This window comes from Taudactylus pleione, unplaced genomic scaffold (genome assembly GCF_031769625.1).
Source record: "Taudactylus pleione unplaced genomic scaffold, aTauple2 ptg000256l, whole genome shotgun sequence".
NCBI lineage: Eukaryota > Metazoa > Chordata > Amphibia > Anura > Myobatrachidae > Taudactylus > Taudactylus pleione.
Window position 1 is genome coordinate 11,915,238 of NW_028284658.1, and position 20,807 is coordinate 11,936,044.

Here is a 20,807-nt window from a genome sequence, read left to right on the forward strand (position 1 = left end):
CATTCATCTGTTACAAAAGGGATACACCTAAACCTTCCTCGACCAATGCTGTATAGAATAGTGAAAATCCCATCAAAATCCATCCAGTGGTTCAGGAGATGAGCCCAAACGAACAGGCAGACCCCTAAACCAGGGACATTGGGTTCTATGTACTAAGCCTCGGAGAGAAATAAAGTGGATGGATATAAAGTACCAACCAATCAGCTCTTGTCATTTTTCAAACAGCCTGTAAAGTGATAGTTAGGAGCTGATTGGTAGGTACTTTATCTTCATCCACTTTATCTCTCTCCAAGGTTTAGTACATAGACCCCTTTACTTTTTAGAGAGAGAGAGATTATGCATAATTGTTTTTTTTTGTTTTTTTTTCTTCAAACTTTCCCAAAGTTCATAAAAAATGCTGATATATCGGTATATTATTACTGACAATAATCATGGATACACTGAAGAGGGCTGTGGAATGTTTTTACGTTTTTTTGCTGGCTCTTTTATATTTGTGAGTTACACAATTTTATTTGCAATGTGAATTGGTATTATTTGACTAGGAATTAGCTCAAGCTGTTGCTTGGCTTATGAATCAGTAAAAGAAACAAGCAGACCAATAAGAACGAAGAGGTGGGAGTGTAATATATCAGGGGAAAGACGATTGCATAGAAGCTGAAGCATCATTCGCCTGTTCTGTACTCGGTAGCATAGCATTGTGGTGTGAATACAGAGAGAGCTGTACACTGCACCCTTATTCCTGGGCATTAGTTAGCACTGCACTCTGAAACAAGATTCTCTCAACAGACACATCTGCATTTTATATACTCGATCTGCTTGCTGTAGCCTGGAAACTGTACTGCATTTACAGACTTGTATCTTGCATACTGCACCTACTTTTAGGACTGCAGCAGAGCACATATCTGCACTTTAATTTCTGAACATTGCCCATTTCTGGTGACTGAACTGCTCTTAGCACTAAGATCTCAGCTCTGTGCTTGTGCTGTACCTGCTCTCAGAATTGGATCTTATGAACTCTTCTTGCTCTCAGTATTGAATTCCTTGGTGTTGCTATACATAAGCTGCATCTACAGTCCTGTTTCTTGGACACTGTACCCACCTGCTCAGAGCTGTTGTTACACGGAATCATCACTCTCTGAGTAGCTGCATTATGATGTCTTGTACTGAGCTGATCACCATGTGTCTCCTGTCTGCCAAACAGTTCCAGAAGGACAAACCCATCCCAGCTCCCACACAGCTCACAAACCTGGATCATTCTATATTCCGGGATGTAAGTGTCATTCTTACTTATAGATCAGTGATGATATGTCTGTTACCACTGCCTTGTTCTGTCTTTCTATAATAGTGTCCAAAGTGCAGAGCCTGACAGCTAATATTTATATATGTTTGTAAAAATCCTTATTCAATCACATACTGTAGGCAGAAAGGCAGATAGCTGAACAGTATGTGTGTGTGTGTGTGTATATATATATATATATATATATATATATATATATGTATACACATATATCAGAGTCCCTGTCAATTATCTATCGATCTATATATATACATACATATATATATATATATATATATATATACACATACATGTTTGGATTACAAATAATTGCAATATTTAGAGTTACTTAGAACCTCAAATTGAGTCACAATAGGTACAGCACTGTAAAGATTGTTAGCCCCATTGTTGCTGTTGACTGGATAAAATTTTAAATACAATGCCCACAGTAGTGGCTGGTGCCTGCTAAATGGGTTTTGTATGATGCGCAATATGGCACACAAAAGCTGGCCACACATCTAAAGATTATCTGTCCAACCAGCCAACTAGTTGATTGGTTGGAATGAAAACCTGGTAAGGTATGAAAGCAAATGACAATCAGCAATTTGCTCCCAAACGCTGGAAAATGGACAAAAACTATTGTTTGAACAAATTGTTTAGATCAAACATTTAACAAACTTGTCTGAATGACCATTTTCATCTGTTTTCTGGCATTTAGGAGTAAATTGCTGATCATCATTTACTCCCATACCTTACCAGATTTTCATTCCAACCAATCAACTAGTTGGCTGGTTGGACAGATAATCTTTAAGGCCCCTATACATCAGAGATTGATTGCAGCAATCGTGCAATTTGCAATCGATTGTATATAAAAATCTTTCCCTTTTTCAATCGATTGCAGAATTGCCACAATCGACTGAAAAAGGGAAAGATTTTTATACACAATTTATTGCAAATTGCACGTTTGCTGCAATCAATCTCTGATGTACGGGGGCCTTGGTAGGTACTTTATCTTCATCCACTTGATCTCTCTCCAAGGCTTAGTACATAGATTGCAGAATTGCCACAATTGATTGAAAAAGGGAAAGATTTTTATACACAATCGATTGCAAAATTGCACAATTGTTGCAATCAATTGCTGATGTATGGGGGCCTTAAGTTGTGTGGCCAGCTTAACAGTCCTGGTTTTAAGGATAACCATAATTGAGCACAGGTGTCTTAATTAGTAACTCAGTTATTTTGACCATGTGTGCTCAAGCATGGATATCTCTAAAACCAGGACTGTTATACCCCTTTTCCACCAAAATTCCAGGGTCTTACCCGGAGTTGGAACAGGGTTCCTATCCGGATCAGACCCGGAATTTAGCCGGCGCCGACTCAAGATATTCCCGAGTCGGCGCTGCTCACACCGCAGTCGGGTCTGCACAGACCCGGCTTTTCCGGCGTGAAAGTGGACGCTTGGAGATGACGTCATCTCCAAGCGCCACTGAAGCCGGACTAATCGGCTGGCTTGCGGCGCACTGCAGGTCATCAAGACCCGGAGTGCGCCATACACACAGCAGGGTTTCACAGGCTATGCCCGTGTTAAACTCTGCTATTTACCCTCACCCCTTTTACACCAAGGAGCTGCCCGAGTTAACCCTGCAATATCCCGGGTTTTAGCTCCGGTGTAAAAGGGGTATTAGTGTGCCTTGAGGACTGAGGTTGGGAATCACTGCTTTAGGTAGTATGGGCCTGATTCAGAGCCGGACGCAATTAGCGCTCGCTCGTCCAGAAAATAGGGGTGGCTATTCAAATCAACCGTTCGCTCTTTGCGGTCTGTTCACGCCTCTAGGTCTGAACGAGCGAACAAAACTTGCGGTCGTTTTTTGGAAAAATACGCCCCCTGGCCGCTCGCATCCTACGTCATGTCCGCTATTTATTAGATTAATCGAGTACATCGACCAGCGTATGAACTGCTCGCTATTCTTGCGGTTGGTTTTTGCTACCACAATCTTGCGAGCAATTCTGGATATAAAATAACCCAGTCACGTGGTCAATGACGCTGCTGTTTTAATTATGCACACCCTAAAAAAGAACGTTTTGACCATTAAGCACGCCTGCATTCGGATCTCCACTCCCCGTTTTCAAGCACCTTCCCCTGTTACCACCCACATACGCCTCATTCTGTCACTCAAAGTAGCAGGCATTCGCTATATAGCGAACAAACGATTTTGGGCCGCACTGACTGGTTCGCGCATGCGTATTATAAAGAAGTGCGAACATCGCTTGGAACAAGCGTACTGCCGCTTACGAGCGGCTTTGAATCAGGCCCAATGTTTACAATATTTATGAATGTGTCTTAATCGATTTTGAGGATATGGTGTGTTTACTCACTTTTCACATACAGCAGAATTTGAAGACAGGAGGAACAGAATGTAAGGAATTAATTGTAACAAAAAGTGCAAGTTTTCTTGTTGAAAATTAAATCGGTGTTTTCTACTTATCAGATCAATCGATGAGCTAGAACAGTGGTTCTCAAACTCTGTCCTCAGGACCCCACACAGGTCACGTTACCCAGGTCACCCAGCAGATGCACAGGTGTAGTCATTACTCACTGACACATTTTAAAAGATCCACAGGTGGAGCTAATTATTTCACTTGCGATTCTGTGAGGAGACTTGTAAAACATGCACTGTTTGGGGTCCTGAGGACTGAGGGGGTCATTCACACCCGGTCGCAAGCACCAATGTGCTCGCAACAGGGTCGATGGGTAGCCCTGCGCACGCGCAGCGGCCGCACTGCGCGTGCACAAGCCCCGGAGCGAGAGAGAAACTCTCTCGCTCCGGAGCTTGCTACAAATGGGGCGGCTGTCGATGTTGATCTACAGCTCGCCCCTTTTTGTAGGCGGGCCGGGGGGGGGGTTTCCAAAATGGAGGTGTTCCTTAAGGAGCGCCTACCGTTTTGTGGGCGGCCGCACTGACATCATCAGTGATGTCAGTGGGGAGTTTCCTGCTCCATCAGAGCAGAAAGCTCCCTGGGGCTTGCGAGTGCCCAGACCCAACCTTAGGGTCTGGTCACAAGCCCCAATGGTCGCGATGGTGATCACCATCGTGACCATCACCCTGGTCGCTAGCTAAGCTGTGGGTGGTTACCCACAGCTTAGCTTGCGACCAGGAGGCCGCACCAAAAAACAAGAAGCGGCCGCCCTCATTCAGAGAGAGCGATCGTTTCTTGCGACCGCCTCTGAATGAGGTCCTGAGTTTGAGAACCTGTGAGCTAGAAAAATATTTGTATTTTATAGTATATACTACAGGTTCTAAAACTCTGTCTGGACCCCAAACATTGCATGTTTTCTAGGTCTTCTCACAGAATCACAAGTGAAATAATTACCTCCACCTATGGATCTTTTAAAATGTGTCACTGAGGTAATAAATGCACCTGCTGGGTGACCTGGAAAATGTGAACTGTGTGGGATCCTGAGAACCGAGTTTGAGAACCACTGGTCTATACAATTACAAGTGTATGTGTCGTTTATGTAAGGAATGAGAAGGTTATTGTTAATTTGTCAAATTAGACAGAAGTATGACCAGGGCCGTTGTGCTTATTTTGGGCTCCCAAGGTGCCCTAACTTGAACACTGCTCCCTTTGTGCCCCTTCTTACCCAGAGCTCCATTTAACAATGATACTTAACCCCTTTAGCATCCACAGGGTTCTATACTAGGTATGCAGTCGGGAAGCCGGCGGACCTAATCCAGGCATCCGGCTTCCCGACTGCTTAATCCCGGCGAGGGGTAAATGACAGGCGTCTAAATCTAGATGCCTGTCATTTTACCGGCGCCGGGAGACCAGCGCCCAGCATCCCGATCGAAGGGACGCCGAGCGCAGATAGCCATGCGCACGGGGGGGTTAGGTTTAGGGTTCCCGGGGGGGACTTAGGGTTAGGCCCATCCACCAGGAGGTATGGTTTAGGCAAGGGGGAGGGAGGGTTAGCGTTAGGCACCCCCTCGGAGGACTTAGGTTTAGGTGGCAGGGAAGGGGGGGTTAGGTTTAGGCACTTAGAGGGAGGATTAGTGTTAGGCATTGGGGGGGAAGGTTAGGGTTAGGCACCCCTAAGGGAGGGTTAGGGTTAGGGGGTAGAATTAGGTTAGAGAATACTTATCTTGGACGATCGGGATTTCCTCCTCTGCTGGGATGTCGCTGTGAGGATTCCAACCGCCGGGCATGGGTCCGGTGGTAAATCATACCGATTCCCTATGCTATCTCCCATGCTTTTGCAGTATACATGCTACCATTGGGTGAAATAATAAGACGTCATGGCCTGGTCTACCACTGCTATGCTGATGATACACAACTGTACCTGTCCTTTGCTCCAGGTACAAAGGACCCCATAACAACCCCACGTGTCAGGTGGCTGCGACTGAACACTGATAAAACAGAGGTCTTTATGATAGGTCACAGGACAGCATAGCCAACCAACAGGACTTATGCTTGGGGGATCAGAATTACAAAACACTGAACATGTGCAGAATCTTGGTGTTGTCCTGGATAGTGGCTTGACACTTAAACATCAGGTATCAGCCACAATCAAATCCTCATTCTTTCATCTGAGGAACATAGCCAAATCAAGCACTTAATTCCCTCAGAAGATCTGCCTAAAGTCATACATGCATTTATATCATAACGTCTAGACTACTGCAACGCCCTCTACCTTGGTCTCCCAACAAAAAAATTGCACCGCTTGCAGATGGTACAAAACGCAGCTGCCAGGCTATTAACCAATCAGCCCCATTCCAGCCGCATAACACCCATTCTCTACTCCCTTCACTGGCTGTCTGTCAGATGGCGAATTGCTTTCAAGATTGGATTAATAACTTACAAAGCCCTACATAACCAGGGCCCAAGGTACCTGAAACAGCTTCTGATTCCTTACTGTGCCACTCGATTACTGCGATCCGTTGAAGAAGGACTATTAACAGTACCTAGAATCTCCTGGAGTTCATCTGGGGGTTGAACTTTCAGTTTTGTGGCTCCAACCTTATGGAACTCACTTCCCCGCACAGTTTAAGAGGCCTCCACTCTAGAATCCTTCAAATATAGACTCAAGACTTACCTTTTCTACCAAGCATTTCACAAATTGTCCCTTGTTTAAGCTTATTTTGTATTTTGTACTGTAAAGGCAAATGTAAAGCACTTTGAGTCCTTTAGGAGAAAAGCGCTATATAAATAAAATTATTATTATAGCATACTTTTAACAACACTGGTAATCTAAGATTACAGCTGTTTGTCACTGCATTGTTCTCGCATCAGCGCTGCGGGCCTGCGGCATGTGAACTATGGAGCTGGACATGAGCCAATCATAGCTCGGAGAATGGCAGCCAATCAGAGAAACCGCTCCGCTAGCTCTAATTGGAGCTGGCTGCGAGCTAATCACCGCTCACGGAACAGCAGCCAAACAACAGCGGCTGTTCCGATTGGTTGCCGTTCTGCGAGCTATGATTGGCGATTGGCTCAAGGCCAGCTCCATAGTTTACATGCCGCAGCGCTGATGGTTTTCCTTGCCAGTTTGCCGCAGCCACCCGGGCCCCCTCTCTCTCAGGGCCCGGGACTGGACCCCCCCTGATGGCGGCCCTGTTGGTCAGGATGCATCAAGCATCGCAATTTGCATGCGATGCATTCCGCCACTCATCGCATGCATGCTGGCTCTACTAACGGCCATACAATGAAGATTTGCGAGTAAAATCGCAAAGGACAGCTCTCCTGATAAGAGCTGTACTTTGCGATTGAAGGACTTCCGGATTTATAACCCAGAAGTCCCTCTGCGCATGCATCGAAGGGTGCATCCCTTTCAGAGCACTTTGCGAAAGAAGCCTATTGTATCTTGTTGGGGAATGCTATGTGAAGATGGCGTTGCCCACCGGGTCCAAGCTTGGCGCATATGAGAAATGTGGTTAAACCCCTGAAATCTGCATTTTCTAGGGTTTGACCGCATAATTGATGATAGTGTATCCAGGCCATAGATTGGACATGATGCTCAGTAGTTTATAGCTACTTTATTACTGCATTGAACTGCATTACCACGCTTCCTGCATTTGACACATGGATTTCCACTCCTAGAAGGGAAGTCTCAAAGTAGGCAAGTTTGCTCACTACCCTTACAATGGTAAACCGATATTTGCAGACTTTGTGGTATTCTCACCAGTGATGTGCGGTGAGGTAAATGGCTGGGGAGGCACTGGCTAGTATCGGAGCCAGATGTACACATACATATATGAACCCGAGGATTCATGTGGGCATTATACAAAGGTACAGCAGTATATAGTGCCTGATTCAGCAAGGAAGGCAGTTGCTTATATGCACGCAATCAGCCGACTGTTGCATTCTGGTATTGCATCGCAGAGCACATGTGTGAACTAGCCACTGCTATCGGGACTGCGATCGCAGAGGCTACGCAGACCCATGCAGAGTGATTGACAGGAAGTGCCATTCGCAGGTGGTGACGGGGGCGAACACAGGCGTGCTAGTGCGTTAGGACGGCATTGTAAGGGCATGCATAAATTATCCACAGCAATACCATACGCAGCCTGAGGCCTCATAGCAATTCCTGAGTGAGGTCTGACCTGCCTTACCTGTGCATATGGGTCCGATGTTACGGATTGTTTAGCTATGTTGCCCAAGTATACGGATCTGAGTAAGGGGAATTGGGCGTCCTTATGTCAGGCTGCGATCACAATGCGAATGCAAACATTTACATATCACCACTGATATTAGCAACTGCGTTGCGTGCGTATAAGCAGAATAGAGGGCCCGATTCAGACCCATACACTAAGCCGCGGATGCACACTATGGCCGATAACCACCCATTTGCGCATGCGTGAGTTACTCACTGCGCGCGGGAATTGTGCGCTCGTAGTACACAGACTGGACCCTAATTACGTCATTGTACACGTCACTTGGTTGTATTTCAGCCTGCAGTGCTTACGGCGGGGTAGGGTCTACCTCTAGCGCTGTGTGCAGCTCCAATGGCCCCCGATGGTTCTGATTAATCATACACTTCCTGGAGATTACGTGTGCTAAGAAAGAAAGGTGGTCGTCTTTAGACCGGCGTGCGTTCGCTCTGCCGTTGCTCTCTAAGACATAGAGGGCATCCTTACACCAGACAGTGTGATCGCGGAATTTGCATACCCGTCCCCTTTTGGCGGCGAGAGAGCGCAGTTTAGCATCCAGGTCTGAATCGCCCCCAGAGATCCATGCTGAATCAGGCCCATAGTGCTCGAAATTTGGTGTGTTTTGATCATTGATGTGAGGAAAAGGTAGACAAGGCAGGCAGTGCCTCACCTGCCATACATTTTTTATTCCACAGTTTTGACTATAAAATTATTAGAATAATATAAAGAAGATATTTATAATATTTTCTTTTAATTGTTCTTATAATTTTTATAGTCAAAACTCTGGAGTATACCTAAGTGTGACAGGAAAGGCTCTGCCTCACCTGCTTCACCTGACCCACATCACTGATTCTCCCCTGAGAAATTCTGAAGAGGGAGTCCTAAGGACAGCTGTTATGGTGCCATGATTCGTGTCATCAATGCCCTGTTCCCACTGCAAAATAGCCAGATTTTGTCCATTTGCTGCAGTAGTATGGCCACAATGATGCCTTATCATGACCCCGCACTCCTTCACTGCAGAAGTGGACCAGGTGTGTGCAGGCCCGGCTCCTGACATAGAAACATAGAATTTGACGGCAGATAAGAACCACTTGGCCCATCAAGTCTGCCCCATTTTTAAACATATTGTTATCTCAACCCTTATTCATCCTTACTTCTTCTGAAGGATATCTTTGTCTATCCCATGCATGTTTAAATTGCTCTAATGTCTTAGCGTCTACCACCTCTGATGGGAGGCTATTCTGCTTGTCCACTACCCTTTCTGTGAAGTATTTTTTCCTCAAATTTCCCCTGAACCTACCACCCTCCAGTTTCAGAACATGTCCTCTTATTATAATACTTCTCTTTCTTTGAAGAATGTCTCCTTCCTTTACCTTGTTAAAACCCTTTATATATTTGAACGTTTCTATCATGTACCCCCTTTCCCTTCTCTGCTCCAAACTATACATATTAAGATCTTTTAGTCTTTCCTGGTACGTTTTGTGGTGCAGACCTTGTACCATTTTATTTTCTTTGTACAGTCTCTAATGTATTAATATCCTTATGGAGATATGGCCTCAAGAACTGAACACAGTATTTGAGATGAGGACGTACCAATGACCTACACAGTGGTATTATCACTTCTTTTTTTCTTTCTACTACTGATTCCTCTCCCTATGCAACCAAGCATCTGACTTGCCTTCCTCATTGCTTTGTTACAATGTTTGCTTGCCTTTAAGTCACCTGAAATAGTGACTCCTAGATCACTTTCCTCTTCATTAGTTTCCAGTATAATGCCATTAATACTATATTTTGCCTTTGGATTTTTGAGACCCAAGTGCATGATCTTGCATTTTTTGGCATTAAACTATAGTTGCCACATTCTTGACCATTCGTCTAGTCTACCTAGATCATCAATCATTTGTTTTACCCCTCCTGGTGTGTCTACCCTGTTGCATACCTTTGTGTTATCTGCACAAAGGCATAGTTTCCCTTCAATACCATTTGCAATGTCACAAATAAAGATATTAAAAAGCACTGGTCCAAGTACAGATCCCTGAGGTACTCCACTGGTAACATTTCCCTCGTGAGACTGCACTCCATTTACTACAACTCTCTGCTTCCTATCCTGCAGCCATGATCTTATCCATTCAACTATCTTTGTATCCAATCCCATGCTTTCCAGTTTATTTAACAGTCTGTGATGTGGAACAGTGTCAAAAGCCTTACTAAAGTCTAAATAAGCTATATCTGTGCCCCCCTGCCCTTTATCTATTTCCTTAGTCACCCAGTCAAAAAAGTCAATAAGATTTGTTTGACATGATCTCCCCCTAGTAAATCCATGCTGTTTTTGATCCTGCAAATTGCTGGATTTGAGATAATCTATGACTCTTATTTTTTTTAAGAGTGTTTCCATCAATTTCCCTACTACTGATGTAAGGCTCACTGGTCGGTAGTTGCTTGCCTCTTCCTTGCTTCCACTTTTGTGCAGTGGGACAATTTTTGCTTTTTTCCAGTCCTCTGGAATTACTCCAGTAGCTAGTGACTGGTTGAATAATTCTGTTATAGTGTTACCAGAACCCCTTTAAGTTATTTTAGTATCCTTGGATGTATCCCATCGGGCCCCATTGATTTATCCACTTTCAGTTTTGAGAGTTCTGTTAGGATCTTCTCCTCTGTAAATGTGCTTGTTCCTACCTCGTTTTTCTGATTACACCTGCAACTTAACTGTGGCCCCTTGCCCTCTCTATAAGTAGTGAATACTGAACAAAAATAATTATTAAGATGATCAGCTATTACATTGTCTCCCTCAACAAGACTCCCTCTTTCTGTCTTTAGTCTTTTTATTCCACCTTTTGTTTTTCTCCTTTCGCTTATATACTTAAAAAAAAAAAGTTTTGCCCCCTTTACCCACTGACTGTGCCATTTTCTCCTCAGCTTTTGCCTTTGCACATTTGATTACTTTCTTATTCTCCTTCATTATTTTGCGTTTACTTGTATTTCCTAAAGGCCATCTTTTTTGCATTCACAATACTTGCTACCTCTTTCCCAAACCACACTGGCTTCCTTTTCCTTGTGGTTTTCCTAACCCTTTTGATACAAAGGTCTGTTGCCTTTAATATTGCACTTTTTAAATGTTCCCACCTCTCCTGTACTCCTTTCAAGTTCCTCCACTCTGCCAAAGCTTCGCTTACACATCTTCCCATCCCTGCAAAATCATCCTTCCTAAAATCTAGCACCTTTGTTTTTGTATGGGGTGAGCCAGTATCTGACTTTATTCTGAACCAGTGGCGTAACTAGGGCAGGGCAAGCGGGGTTCGTGCCCTGGGCGCCGTTGGACCGGCGGCGTGGGGGGGCGCCGCCGGCCACGGTACCGACCCGCCCGCCCAAGATAGCCAGTGTAGCGCCGACCGCAATGAGTGCGGTCAGCGCTACACATTTGCACAGGACCGGCGCTAGGCTTCCAGCGCCGGTCCTGTGCTGCACACCTGAGTCCGTTCCCTCCCCCTGAGCGCTTGCCCAATAGCGCCAGGAGGCGGGCTCAGGCTGTGCATAACACACGCATCGCCGGCAGCGCTGGCGGCGATGCGTGTGTTAAACAGCAGCCAATGAGAGTCAGATAGACTCTCATTGACTGCTGCAGCACCCACTGCAAGAGCCGGACTTCCGTCCGGCTCCTGCAGTGGGTAATGGGACTGACGTCATGACGTCAGTCCCATAATGCTGAGCGCGCCAGCCCGGGCGGACTGGAGGGTGGGAGCGGCATCGGCATCGCGGACAGGAGCAGCGTGGAATCAGGTAAGTATATTTTTATATATATTTATTTATTTTTAAACCTTACCTATCTGCACAATGGGGGAGGGGTTGGCTGCTACTGGGGGGGGACATCTACTGAGGGGGGACATCTACTGGGGGTGCCATTGGGAGGACCTCTACTGGGGGGGGGGCTACTCTACTGGGGACTACTACTTGGGGGGGGACTACCACTGGGGGCATTCTAAAAGGGGCCTAGTATTACTAGAGGCACTGCACTCGGGGGACCACTAATGGGGGCAATAATAGGAAGGGCCACTACAGGGACCACTGGATAGGGGGGGGGTCACTACTGGGAGCCTGCATCAGGGGGACCACTACTGGGGGCACTGCATGGGAGGGGGGGGACACTACTGCTGGGGGCACTATATAAGGGGCTTACTGCTAGGGGCACTGCGGGGACCACTACAGGGGGCACTTGATAGGGGGGATCACTACAGGGTGCCTGCATAAGGGGACCACTACTGGGAAAACTGCATGGGGGGGGACTACTGCTGGGGGCACTATATAAAAGGGCACTGCATAAGGGGATACCGCTACTGGGCGCACTGCATTGTGGGGACTGCTACTGGGGGCACTGCATAAGGGGGAACACTACGTGGGGCACTGCATTTGGGGGGCCACTACTGGGGGTACTGAGTAAGGGGAACTAATTGGGGGCTGTATAAGAGGGACCACTACTGGGGATACTGTATAAGGGGCACTACTATGGGCCTGCATGAGAGGGACCACAACTGCATACTGGGGGTACTACTGGGGTTAAGGTGCATATGGATAGGAATGTTCAGTTTGAAAATAAAGGGGTGTGTCATGTTGACACGCCCCACTTTTAAGTGACCACGCCCATTTATTGCCACGCGGGCCTTCGGCGCGCGCACATTCTCCCTTTTCAAATTTGCCCTGGGCTCCAAATACCCTAGTTACGCCACTGTTCTGAACCATACTGCTTGATGATCACTGGATCCCAGATTTTCACCCACTTTTACATTAGATATTCTGTCTCCATTTGTAAGTAAGTCTAATATTGCGTTTTTCCGAGTGGGCTCCCTCACCAATTGCTTGCTTGCCACAGACACCTCCCAGTTTATATCGGGTAGATTAACATCTCCCATGATTATAACCTCTCCTTTTAATGCCATTTCAGTGATGTCCTGCAATAGTTTATTGTCCAGTTCCTCTTCCTGACCTGGTGCTCTGTAGATCAAACCAATACGAAGAATCACTTTGACAAGTTCTGTCAGTGCGTTCGCACAGGGGCGCCTGGTCCATCGGAAGAAATTCCCCGCCCTCCACCCACCTGCTGTAGGTATAATTTTATGGTCAGGGGGAGGATGCAGGGAAGTAGTGGGCGGAGGGGAAGTATGGGATGGCGTTGGGTGCGGAGACACCTACGCCGGCACTGGGTTCGGGAGGATTGATACTGGGAGAACTTCCAAAAATTCAGGAGAGTAGGCCAGTATGAGTAAACCTCATCATTAAAAATTTTATTAGACAATCTCTCCAAGCACAGAAATAGCAGTACCTACAATATTCAGGTTCCGTATGTTTTGTTGACAGTTAGAATATGGACATGGTCATTTTGAGGCAGTAAATATCCTAACCCTGAGCCTAAACCTTTCCTCCAGCAGCTGCATGATGTTCTGGCATTTGCAGCTTTACTCGCAGGTCGCAGCTAATACTTTCTAATGAAAATGGTAAATAAATCCAGCGACAGTCATCGTTTTTACTGACATATTAAGATATATATTGAAATGTGTTCATGACACATTACAAGCAGCATCTATAAAAGGAGGGGGTACAGGAATAGTATCTAAGGAATTCTCAGCCCTACACAATCCCAAGATCATTTGTCCTCTCTGTGTACTGTCATAGTAGTATCTGGTTGTGGCCTCATTTTATTTTTATTTACAAAACTGTATTTTTTCTATAGTGACTGTCAGTAAATTTCCCGGTGGTTGGCAAACTTGGACAGCACGGAACAATAAAACAATGAAACTTGGGTCTTTAAGAAATTATAGTGATTATTCTACCTTTATAAGAAATATTTAACAGGTTACTAACACTAAGGTATTACCTTTATTTGTATAAAGAGGATAGTTCGAATTCATCCATTTAATTTATTGTTCTATCATTACCATATAAAACCACAATGGTTTGTGTGTGTAAATATGTGTAGCCTATATACTGTATACAGAGCCGAAACTAGACTTTTTGGTGCCCTGTGCCAGAGCGAGCATTGGCGCCCCCCCCCCCCCCCCCACACACACACTTTTTTAAACAGAGACATAAGATAGCGTACATGAAAAAGGGCCATGGCCTCATGGGTAAGGGCTAGGGAAGAGATAAGGGAGGCCAGGAGATGCTGGGACTAAAAGAAGAGGATGCTACAAATGAGAATGATGATAAACAGGAAAATTGACAGGCTCAAACAGCGCCCCCTGCCCTGTGCCACGGCACTGGTCGCACCACCCTAGTTACGGCCCTGACTGTATATAGTATATACAGTATGTTTACTTTTATATACATACTTCTTTGCATTACCAATTTTTTCAATATTTACAGTCAGGCAGAACCTTGAATTAAGTCACAATAGGAACAGCGCTGTACAAAGTGTTAGCCTCATTTTACAAACTGTTAGTCCCCGCTGTTTACTGGATAAAGGCCCTCATTCAGAGCCACTCGCTAGCGGCAGTACGCTCATTCCGAGCGATGTTCGCACATCTGAGCATGCGTACGGTTTTTAGTACGCATGCGCGAACCAGTCAGTGCGGCTGAAAATCGTTTGTACGCAATATAGCGAGTGCCTGCTATTTTGAGTGACAGAATGAGGCGTATGTGGGTGGTAACAGGGGAAGGTGCTTGAAAACGGGGAGTGGAGATCAGAACGCAGGCGTGCTTAAAGGTCAAAACGGGCGTTTTATGGGTGTGCATAATTAATATAGCAGCGTCATTGACCACGTCACTTGGTTTTTTTTAACTCAGAACTGCTCGCAAAATAGCGGTTGAAAAAACCAACCACAAGAATAGCGAGCAGTTCATATTCTGTTCGATGTACTCGATTAATCTAATAAATAGCGGACATGACGTATGGTGCGAGCGGCCAGGGGGCGTTTTTAACAAATAAACGAGCGTATGTTTTGCTCGCTCGTTCAGACTTAGAGGTGTGAACAGACTGCAATGTGCGAACGGATCATTTGAATAGCCACCCCTTGTTTTTGAACGAACGAACGCAAATAGCGAACGGCTCTGAATGAGGGCCAAAATGTGAAATACATCCCCCACAGTAGTGGCTAGTGACTTATTATATTACATGTCCAATTAATTCTCAGCTGGAGTCATGGTTTAAGCTCACCATAGTACAGTGACACCAGGCTTTAACAAATGTAATCCCAACAAAATGCTGCTTGGAATTTTAGTTATTCTGGGGGGATCGGTATGAATGACTGCTGGACGTGAGCCCGGCGGTTCAAATCCCGACGCCGGCAGCCCGAACAGCGCAGATCCCAACGGAAGTAAGTAAACCACCTAACCCTTTCCTCACCCCCCTCCTAACCCTAACCCTCCTTTAGGGGTGCCTAACCCTAACCTCCCCCCTGGGTGCCTAAACCTATCCTCCCCTTCCCGCACCCTTACCCTAACCCTCCCAGGGAGTGCCTGACCCTAACCCTTCCATGGGGGTGCCTAACCCTAAGTCCTGCCGGGAGCCCCTAAACCTAAACGAGGCTTACCTTCATTCGGTATAACGGGCATCGGGATTTCGGCGGCTGGATAATGATAGGCGTCAGGCTTTCGACACCTATCATTAATCCCCTGCCAACCACCGGCTTCTTGACTACATCCCATTATGGGGTAGATGTATGAAGCAGTGAAAAGAGTGGAGAAGTGTGCCAGTGGAGAAGTTGCCCATGGCAACCAATCCGCTTTGAGGTTGCATTTATCAAGTACATTCTATAAAATAAACAGGTAGGAGCTGATTGGTTGCCATGGGCAACTTCTCCACTGGCTCACTCCTACAGTCTTTTCACTGCTTCATACATCTACCCCTGAATGTCAACATAGTTAAAGTGTGAAACTTACAGTATAAGAACAGCTAAGATAGCAGTTTAAAGTAGTGAGAGAAGGACAAGGAATGAAATAAAGATTAGTGCTGTTCCTGGAGTATCTTGTGGTGTCTGACACTGGCATTTTCAATCATGTTTGGTAAAATAAAATGACTTGAAATTGAAAACTTTCCTTTCTTTACAGATATTCCGAAGGGCAGACAAAAATGGTGAGTATTGAATTATTTTGGATATGTGTTAACCTTTGGTCTGGATGCCATTTGTTGTCTATCTTGTACCAATGTAAATGACCCTTATATGTTTGTGTTTATTAAAATAGGGAGAGTGCAGCCTTTGAGAGGTGAGATAAGGGTGGGCAATAAGTGGCCTTCCCGCTGTTGTCAACAATATATCCCAGCATGCATTGCAACAGTTTTTGATGGTCATATAGCAAAACTGTGGCAGGGCATGCTGGGATGGGATGTGTAGTTCCACAACAGCTGGGGGGCCACTTATTGCATGATAATGAAATACAGTTGTAGTAAGATACAGTAATGGTGCAGGCTGTTTGTGCTTCATGTTCTGTTTAACAAGGGGCCACAGATGGCTTTGCAGACAAGATTAGCAAGATTACCCTGGTGGGTTTATGATGTACCCAGGATATTCCTGTCTTGCAGAAGGTTCCCAGTGGTGATTTTATTTTGCAGCCACCTGCCATAAACTCTTTTTTGGCAACACAAATATTCATAACTCTTTGTTCCATACTGAAAATAAAAGCTACAAAAATAAAGTTTGTAACTGTATTCCTGTAGGTTATTGATTCCACTAGTTAGTAATGCTGCAGGACAGTGGTAGATCATGGTGGTATGTAACCCTATGCTGTTCTAATGCCATAGTTACCCACCCCCACCAGAGACACGCATAATGTGTACATAACATATAGTATGTGGTATTCTAAGCATCTTAGATCTACCATGCTACAAGCAATGTTGGATTGTGATTGGTGGCACTAAGATCAAACCTAAGAAGCCTATTGAGTTATGAAAGAAAAATGAGGGAAACATATGTGTTGAGAGGAGTGTGCTACTGTACAGACTCAAGTCTTCTTGTTCCAGGAAGCCTTCATGCCCTATCCCAAAATTGCCACTGAGCTCACTACTGAGCTTGTGAAGGGGTCCATCTTGTTTTACTGTGTACAGTGACATGGTGGGAGACAGAAGTCTCGTAGTTAGCTCATATGAGAGACCTGGTTAGTACCTGCTATAAAGCTGTTCCAGCATCCCTGCACCACTACCCGTTTGCAACCAACACCACTGGTTAAGTAACTGGGTTGTTCATAGTTTGTCATCCACTGGTGTGTGCCTACATAACTCTGCAATATCAACATCTTCACACACATAATTTCCACAATATGTACTCATTTCATAATGTCATTAATACATTTGAATAATAATTAATTATATCCTTCTGTCAAGGAATTGGAAACTAATTAATGTACTTTTTCTACAATAATGTTATTTTACAAATATTGGATAGCGGTAAACCTTTTTAAATGTGTTACTGACTTTGTAACCCCAATTTTTCCCCCTAATGTTAATTTTTTTCATACCATGCTTAGCTTAGTGACCAAAGCAAAACACCCAAAAAAGGTGCCAGTTGGCAGTGCCAGCAATTCACAAATTAGATTTATTAAGAGGGAAATTTCCAAATGCAGTCTCAACAAGGACTGGAACCTCACCAAAAAGAGACAAGCAAAAACTTTTTTTTCAAGAAATAAGTGTAGTAATTGACACCATAACAAATATGCACCAAATACCTGCACGATATATTGAATGGAAACAGATAGTAAATTTAAAAGAAAAATTAATAAAGAATATTCATATTTAAATATCTAGAACGTTTGCTAAAGGGAGTCAATTAAATTGGAAATACAGTAGAATCAAAATTTCATAATATTTGTCCAATCAATTCATTACTTTGAGATTAAAATGTTGAAATAATATCTCCAGAAACAAATCATATTGTATCCAGAAACAAAGTATCACTATGGATTTCAGATATAAACTGTATCTCGGGCAGTCTGTGATTACATCATTATTAGATTCTTCATAAGCAGATTGTAAAAGGCATTGTGTAATCTGTTAACCAGTGGTAGATCAAGATATACTAACTCAATTCAAATTGCTGGTTCAGTTAACAGGAGTCCCCGCAGTGTATGTACGTGTCCCAGTATATTGGTGAGTGCATAGCAGATAGCGTGTATACCCTCTCCCAGGAGCAGTAACAGTTTTTATAGATTGCTTACATGAGCTTAGAGTATATGGTATATCGTACGTGATGTAATCACTGTTTAAAGTAGAGAAACGTGTCAGGCTGTAAATGTGTTAAGGATTTGCAACCAGTGGTGTATTTAGGGTAATTGGAGCCCAGGGCAAAAAGAAAATTGGACCCCCCCCCCTTCCCCACCCTATGTACGTGTGGCAAAGGCACGCATGCCAAAAACTGGGTGTGGTCATATGCCACAAGGGGCGTGGCCACTGAAAATGGGGGCATGTCAACATGACACACCCTCATTTCTCGTCACTCTGGGAACATTCCTTTCCATTCCATATGCACCTTAATGCCCCCAGTAGTAGTGCCCCTCTTTCAATGTCCACTGTAGAATTGCCTCTTATGCAATGCCCCCAGTAGTGGTCCCTCTTACGCAGGCCCCCAATAGGTCCCCTTATACAGTGCCCACAGTAGTGGCCCCCTCATGCAGGTCCCCAGTAGTGCACCTTATACAGTACCCCAGTATGCAGTGCTCCCAGTAGTGGTCCCCCTTGTGCAGGCCCCCAGTAGTGCCCCTTATACAGTACCCCCAGTACGCAGTGCCCCCAGTAGTGATCTGTTTTATGCAGGCCCCCAGTAGAGCCCCTTATACAGTGCCCCCAGTAGTGGTCCACCCTATTCAGTGCCCCCAGTAGTAATACAGTGTCCCCTATACAGTGCCCCCAGCCAATAGTGCCCCTCACATAACACACACAGACATACATGCATACACAAAACACTTCCCTGAATCCCCACTCCTGCCGCCCCGTCGCTGTCCTGCTCGGTACTATGGGAGAGAGAGATGTCTTAACGTCATGCTGTCTCTCCCATCACCCACTGCAGGAGCCGGAAGGCGAAGCTCATGAGTGAGCTCCAGCCCGGCTCCGGCAGTGGTTGCTGCAGCCAATGACAGTCTGTCTGACTCCCATTGGCTGCTGAAACACACACACCACCGCCGGGTAGTACGAGTGTACTGCCTAGCGCTGGCGGCTATGTGTGTGTTACTGTGTAGTGACGACTGCACTCACTGCGGCCCGCACTACACTGACTGACTTTACCGGACCTGGACCATGGGCACGAGCCCCGGCCGATCTGCCCTGGATACACCACTGGTTGCAACCTAGTGTAATATATTTTGATAATAGCCTTTATTATAAGTTTCGAAAAACGTGCAGTATTAATCATAAAAAAACATCGCCACAGAATCCACCATATCAGCGTTTATCTGAAACTGTTCTCAGCACTTCCTTGCTTATTTCAGAGCCTTTCTTTGGTGCTGATCTCTGCACAGCCATCATCACAGGCCACTCTCCACACATTTTGTCATTACTGACCACCAGAGGAGCAAATGCATGCTACGCACATCATTTGCATCTAGTATACGGCCGGTGCAAGTTAAGGCTGATGTATGATGAATTGTAGCAATCCAGGCGCGTAAGTTACAGATGCAAATGTGGGAGCATCTAGAGTTGCGTATAGCTCTACATATGGGCAAATATATGTATTTTTCCTACACATTTCTTTAGAATAATCTACTCCTGATTTACTTCCAACACTGCATCTGATCCTTTTGCTTATTCTGAATGAAACAACAGAGTTCACTTTACCTCTATCCCCAAATTGGCATTTCATCCAAGAAGATCCCCTATGTGATCTACTGTAACAAGTATACCTTCAGCTTAGGCTACGGCAGTGGTTCCCATACTGGTTGCTGTGGCACTTACAGGGTGACACGAGTTGGTAGTTCAGGACCAAATCAAATTATTTATGGTCCATGTGATAGGCAAAATGAAATCTGGTGGCTGCCAGTCATAAAATATGTGGACAACCAGAAGCACAACCCTGTCTGCCACCACATAACTGACCCTAAGGAAGACATATAAGTACGATTTGCTTAATGTAATAATGTTAGCAGACTTTCTCAATAAGAAACTTTTGGTTTAGGGGTGCATTGAAAAAAATGCTGATACTCTAGGATACCGTGATTCAAAAAGTTTTGGGAAACACTGGGCTAGGGTCTTAATTTATATTGAGAATAATATCTAAAATTCCTTCTTTCTTTTTAACCAGTAATTGCTCTCTGAGGATATGTAGATCTAGCTTTCTTAAGGCTTGATGTCATCTCCAAGTGCCACTGAAGCTTGCCAATTGGCAGGCATATGGCACGATCCGGGGGATCGTGCCGTTTACACTGCAGGGTTTCACCTTTCATTCCGATGTTAAACCCTGCAAGTTACCTGGGTTGGATTGCCGGATCACAGGAAATCCAACCCTGTCCCCTTTACACCAAAAGCTACCCAGGTTAACCCTGCAATAACCCGGGTTTTAGCTCTGGTGTAAAAGGGGTATTAGTTACTAGATGAAAATAAATACTGTAGTATATTCTTGTCATCCTCCTATCACCTTGGCAATTCCCCAGATGGTGCATAAGCCAGGTCTGTCAAACTGAACAGCATTATTGGTGAGGTCTGCATTAGTCTAGCATTTCAAGTGAGATATCTTTTATTTTGATTTTATGCTTTATTTTTACAGTTTATATATGGAAAGTATCTATTTGCACGGTTTGAAACTCTGTTTTTAATGGTAGTCTATTACTGTGAACTTTTGAGTAAAATTTATATTTTAACCTTCAAAATTGATATCTCACTGAGTTAAAGTGTGTAAAAATGTGTCCCTCTGCTATGGTTCTAACATGGAGCTCACTATCAAGTTGTTTATTCATCAACTGTTAAGGTGGGCACA

General features: G+C 44.8%; 1 protein-coding gene across 1 annotated transcript in view; it reads left to right on the forward strand.

The window, feature by feature from the left end:
* Window positions 1-683: 683 nt before the first annotated feature.
* NECAB3 (N-terminal EF-hand calcium binding protein 3) overlaps window positions 684-20,807 on the forward strand; it is a 176,054-nt gene continuing 155,930 nt past the window's right edge. The window contains exons 1-2 of the mRNA XM_088480807.1: window positions 684-1,270; window positions 15,961-15,985. Of these exons, the coding sequence (XP_088336933.1) occupies window positions 1,151-1,270; window positions 15,961-15,985 (145 nt within the window). The 5' untranslated portion in view covers window positions 684-1,150. The remainder of the gene's footprint in view (window positions 1,271-15,960; window positions 15,986-20,807) is intronic.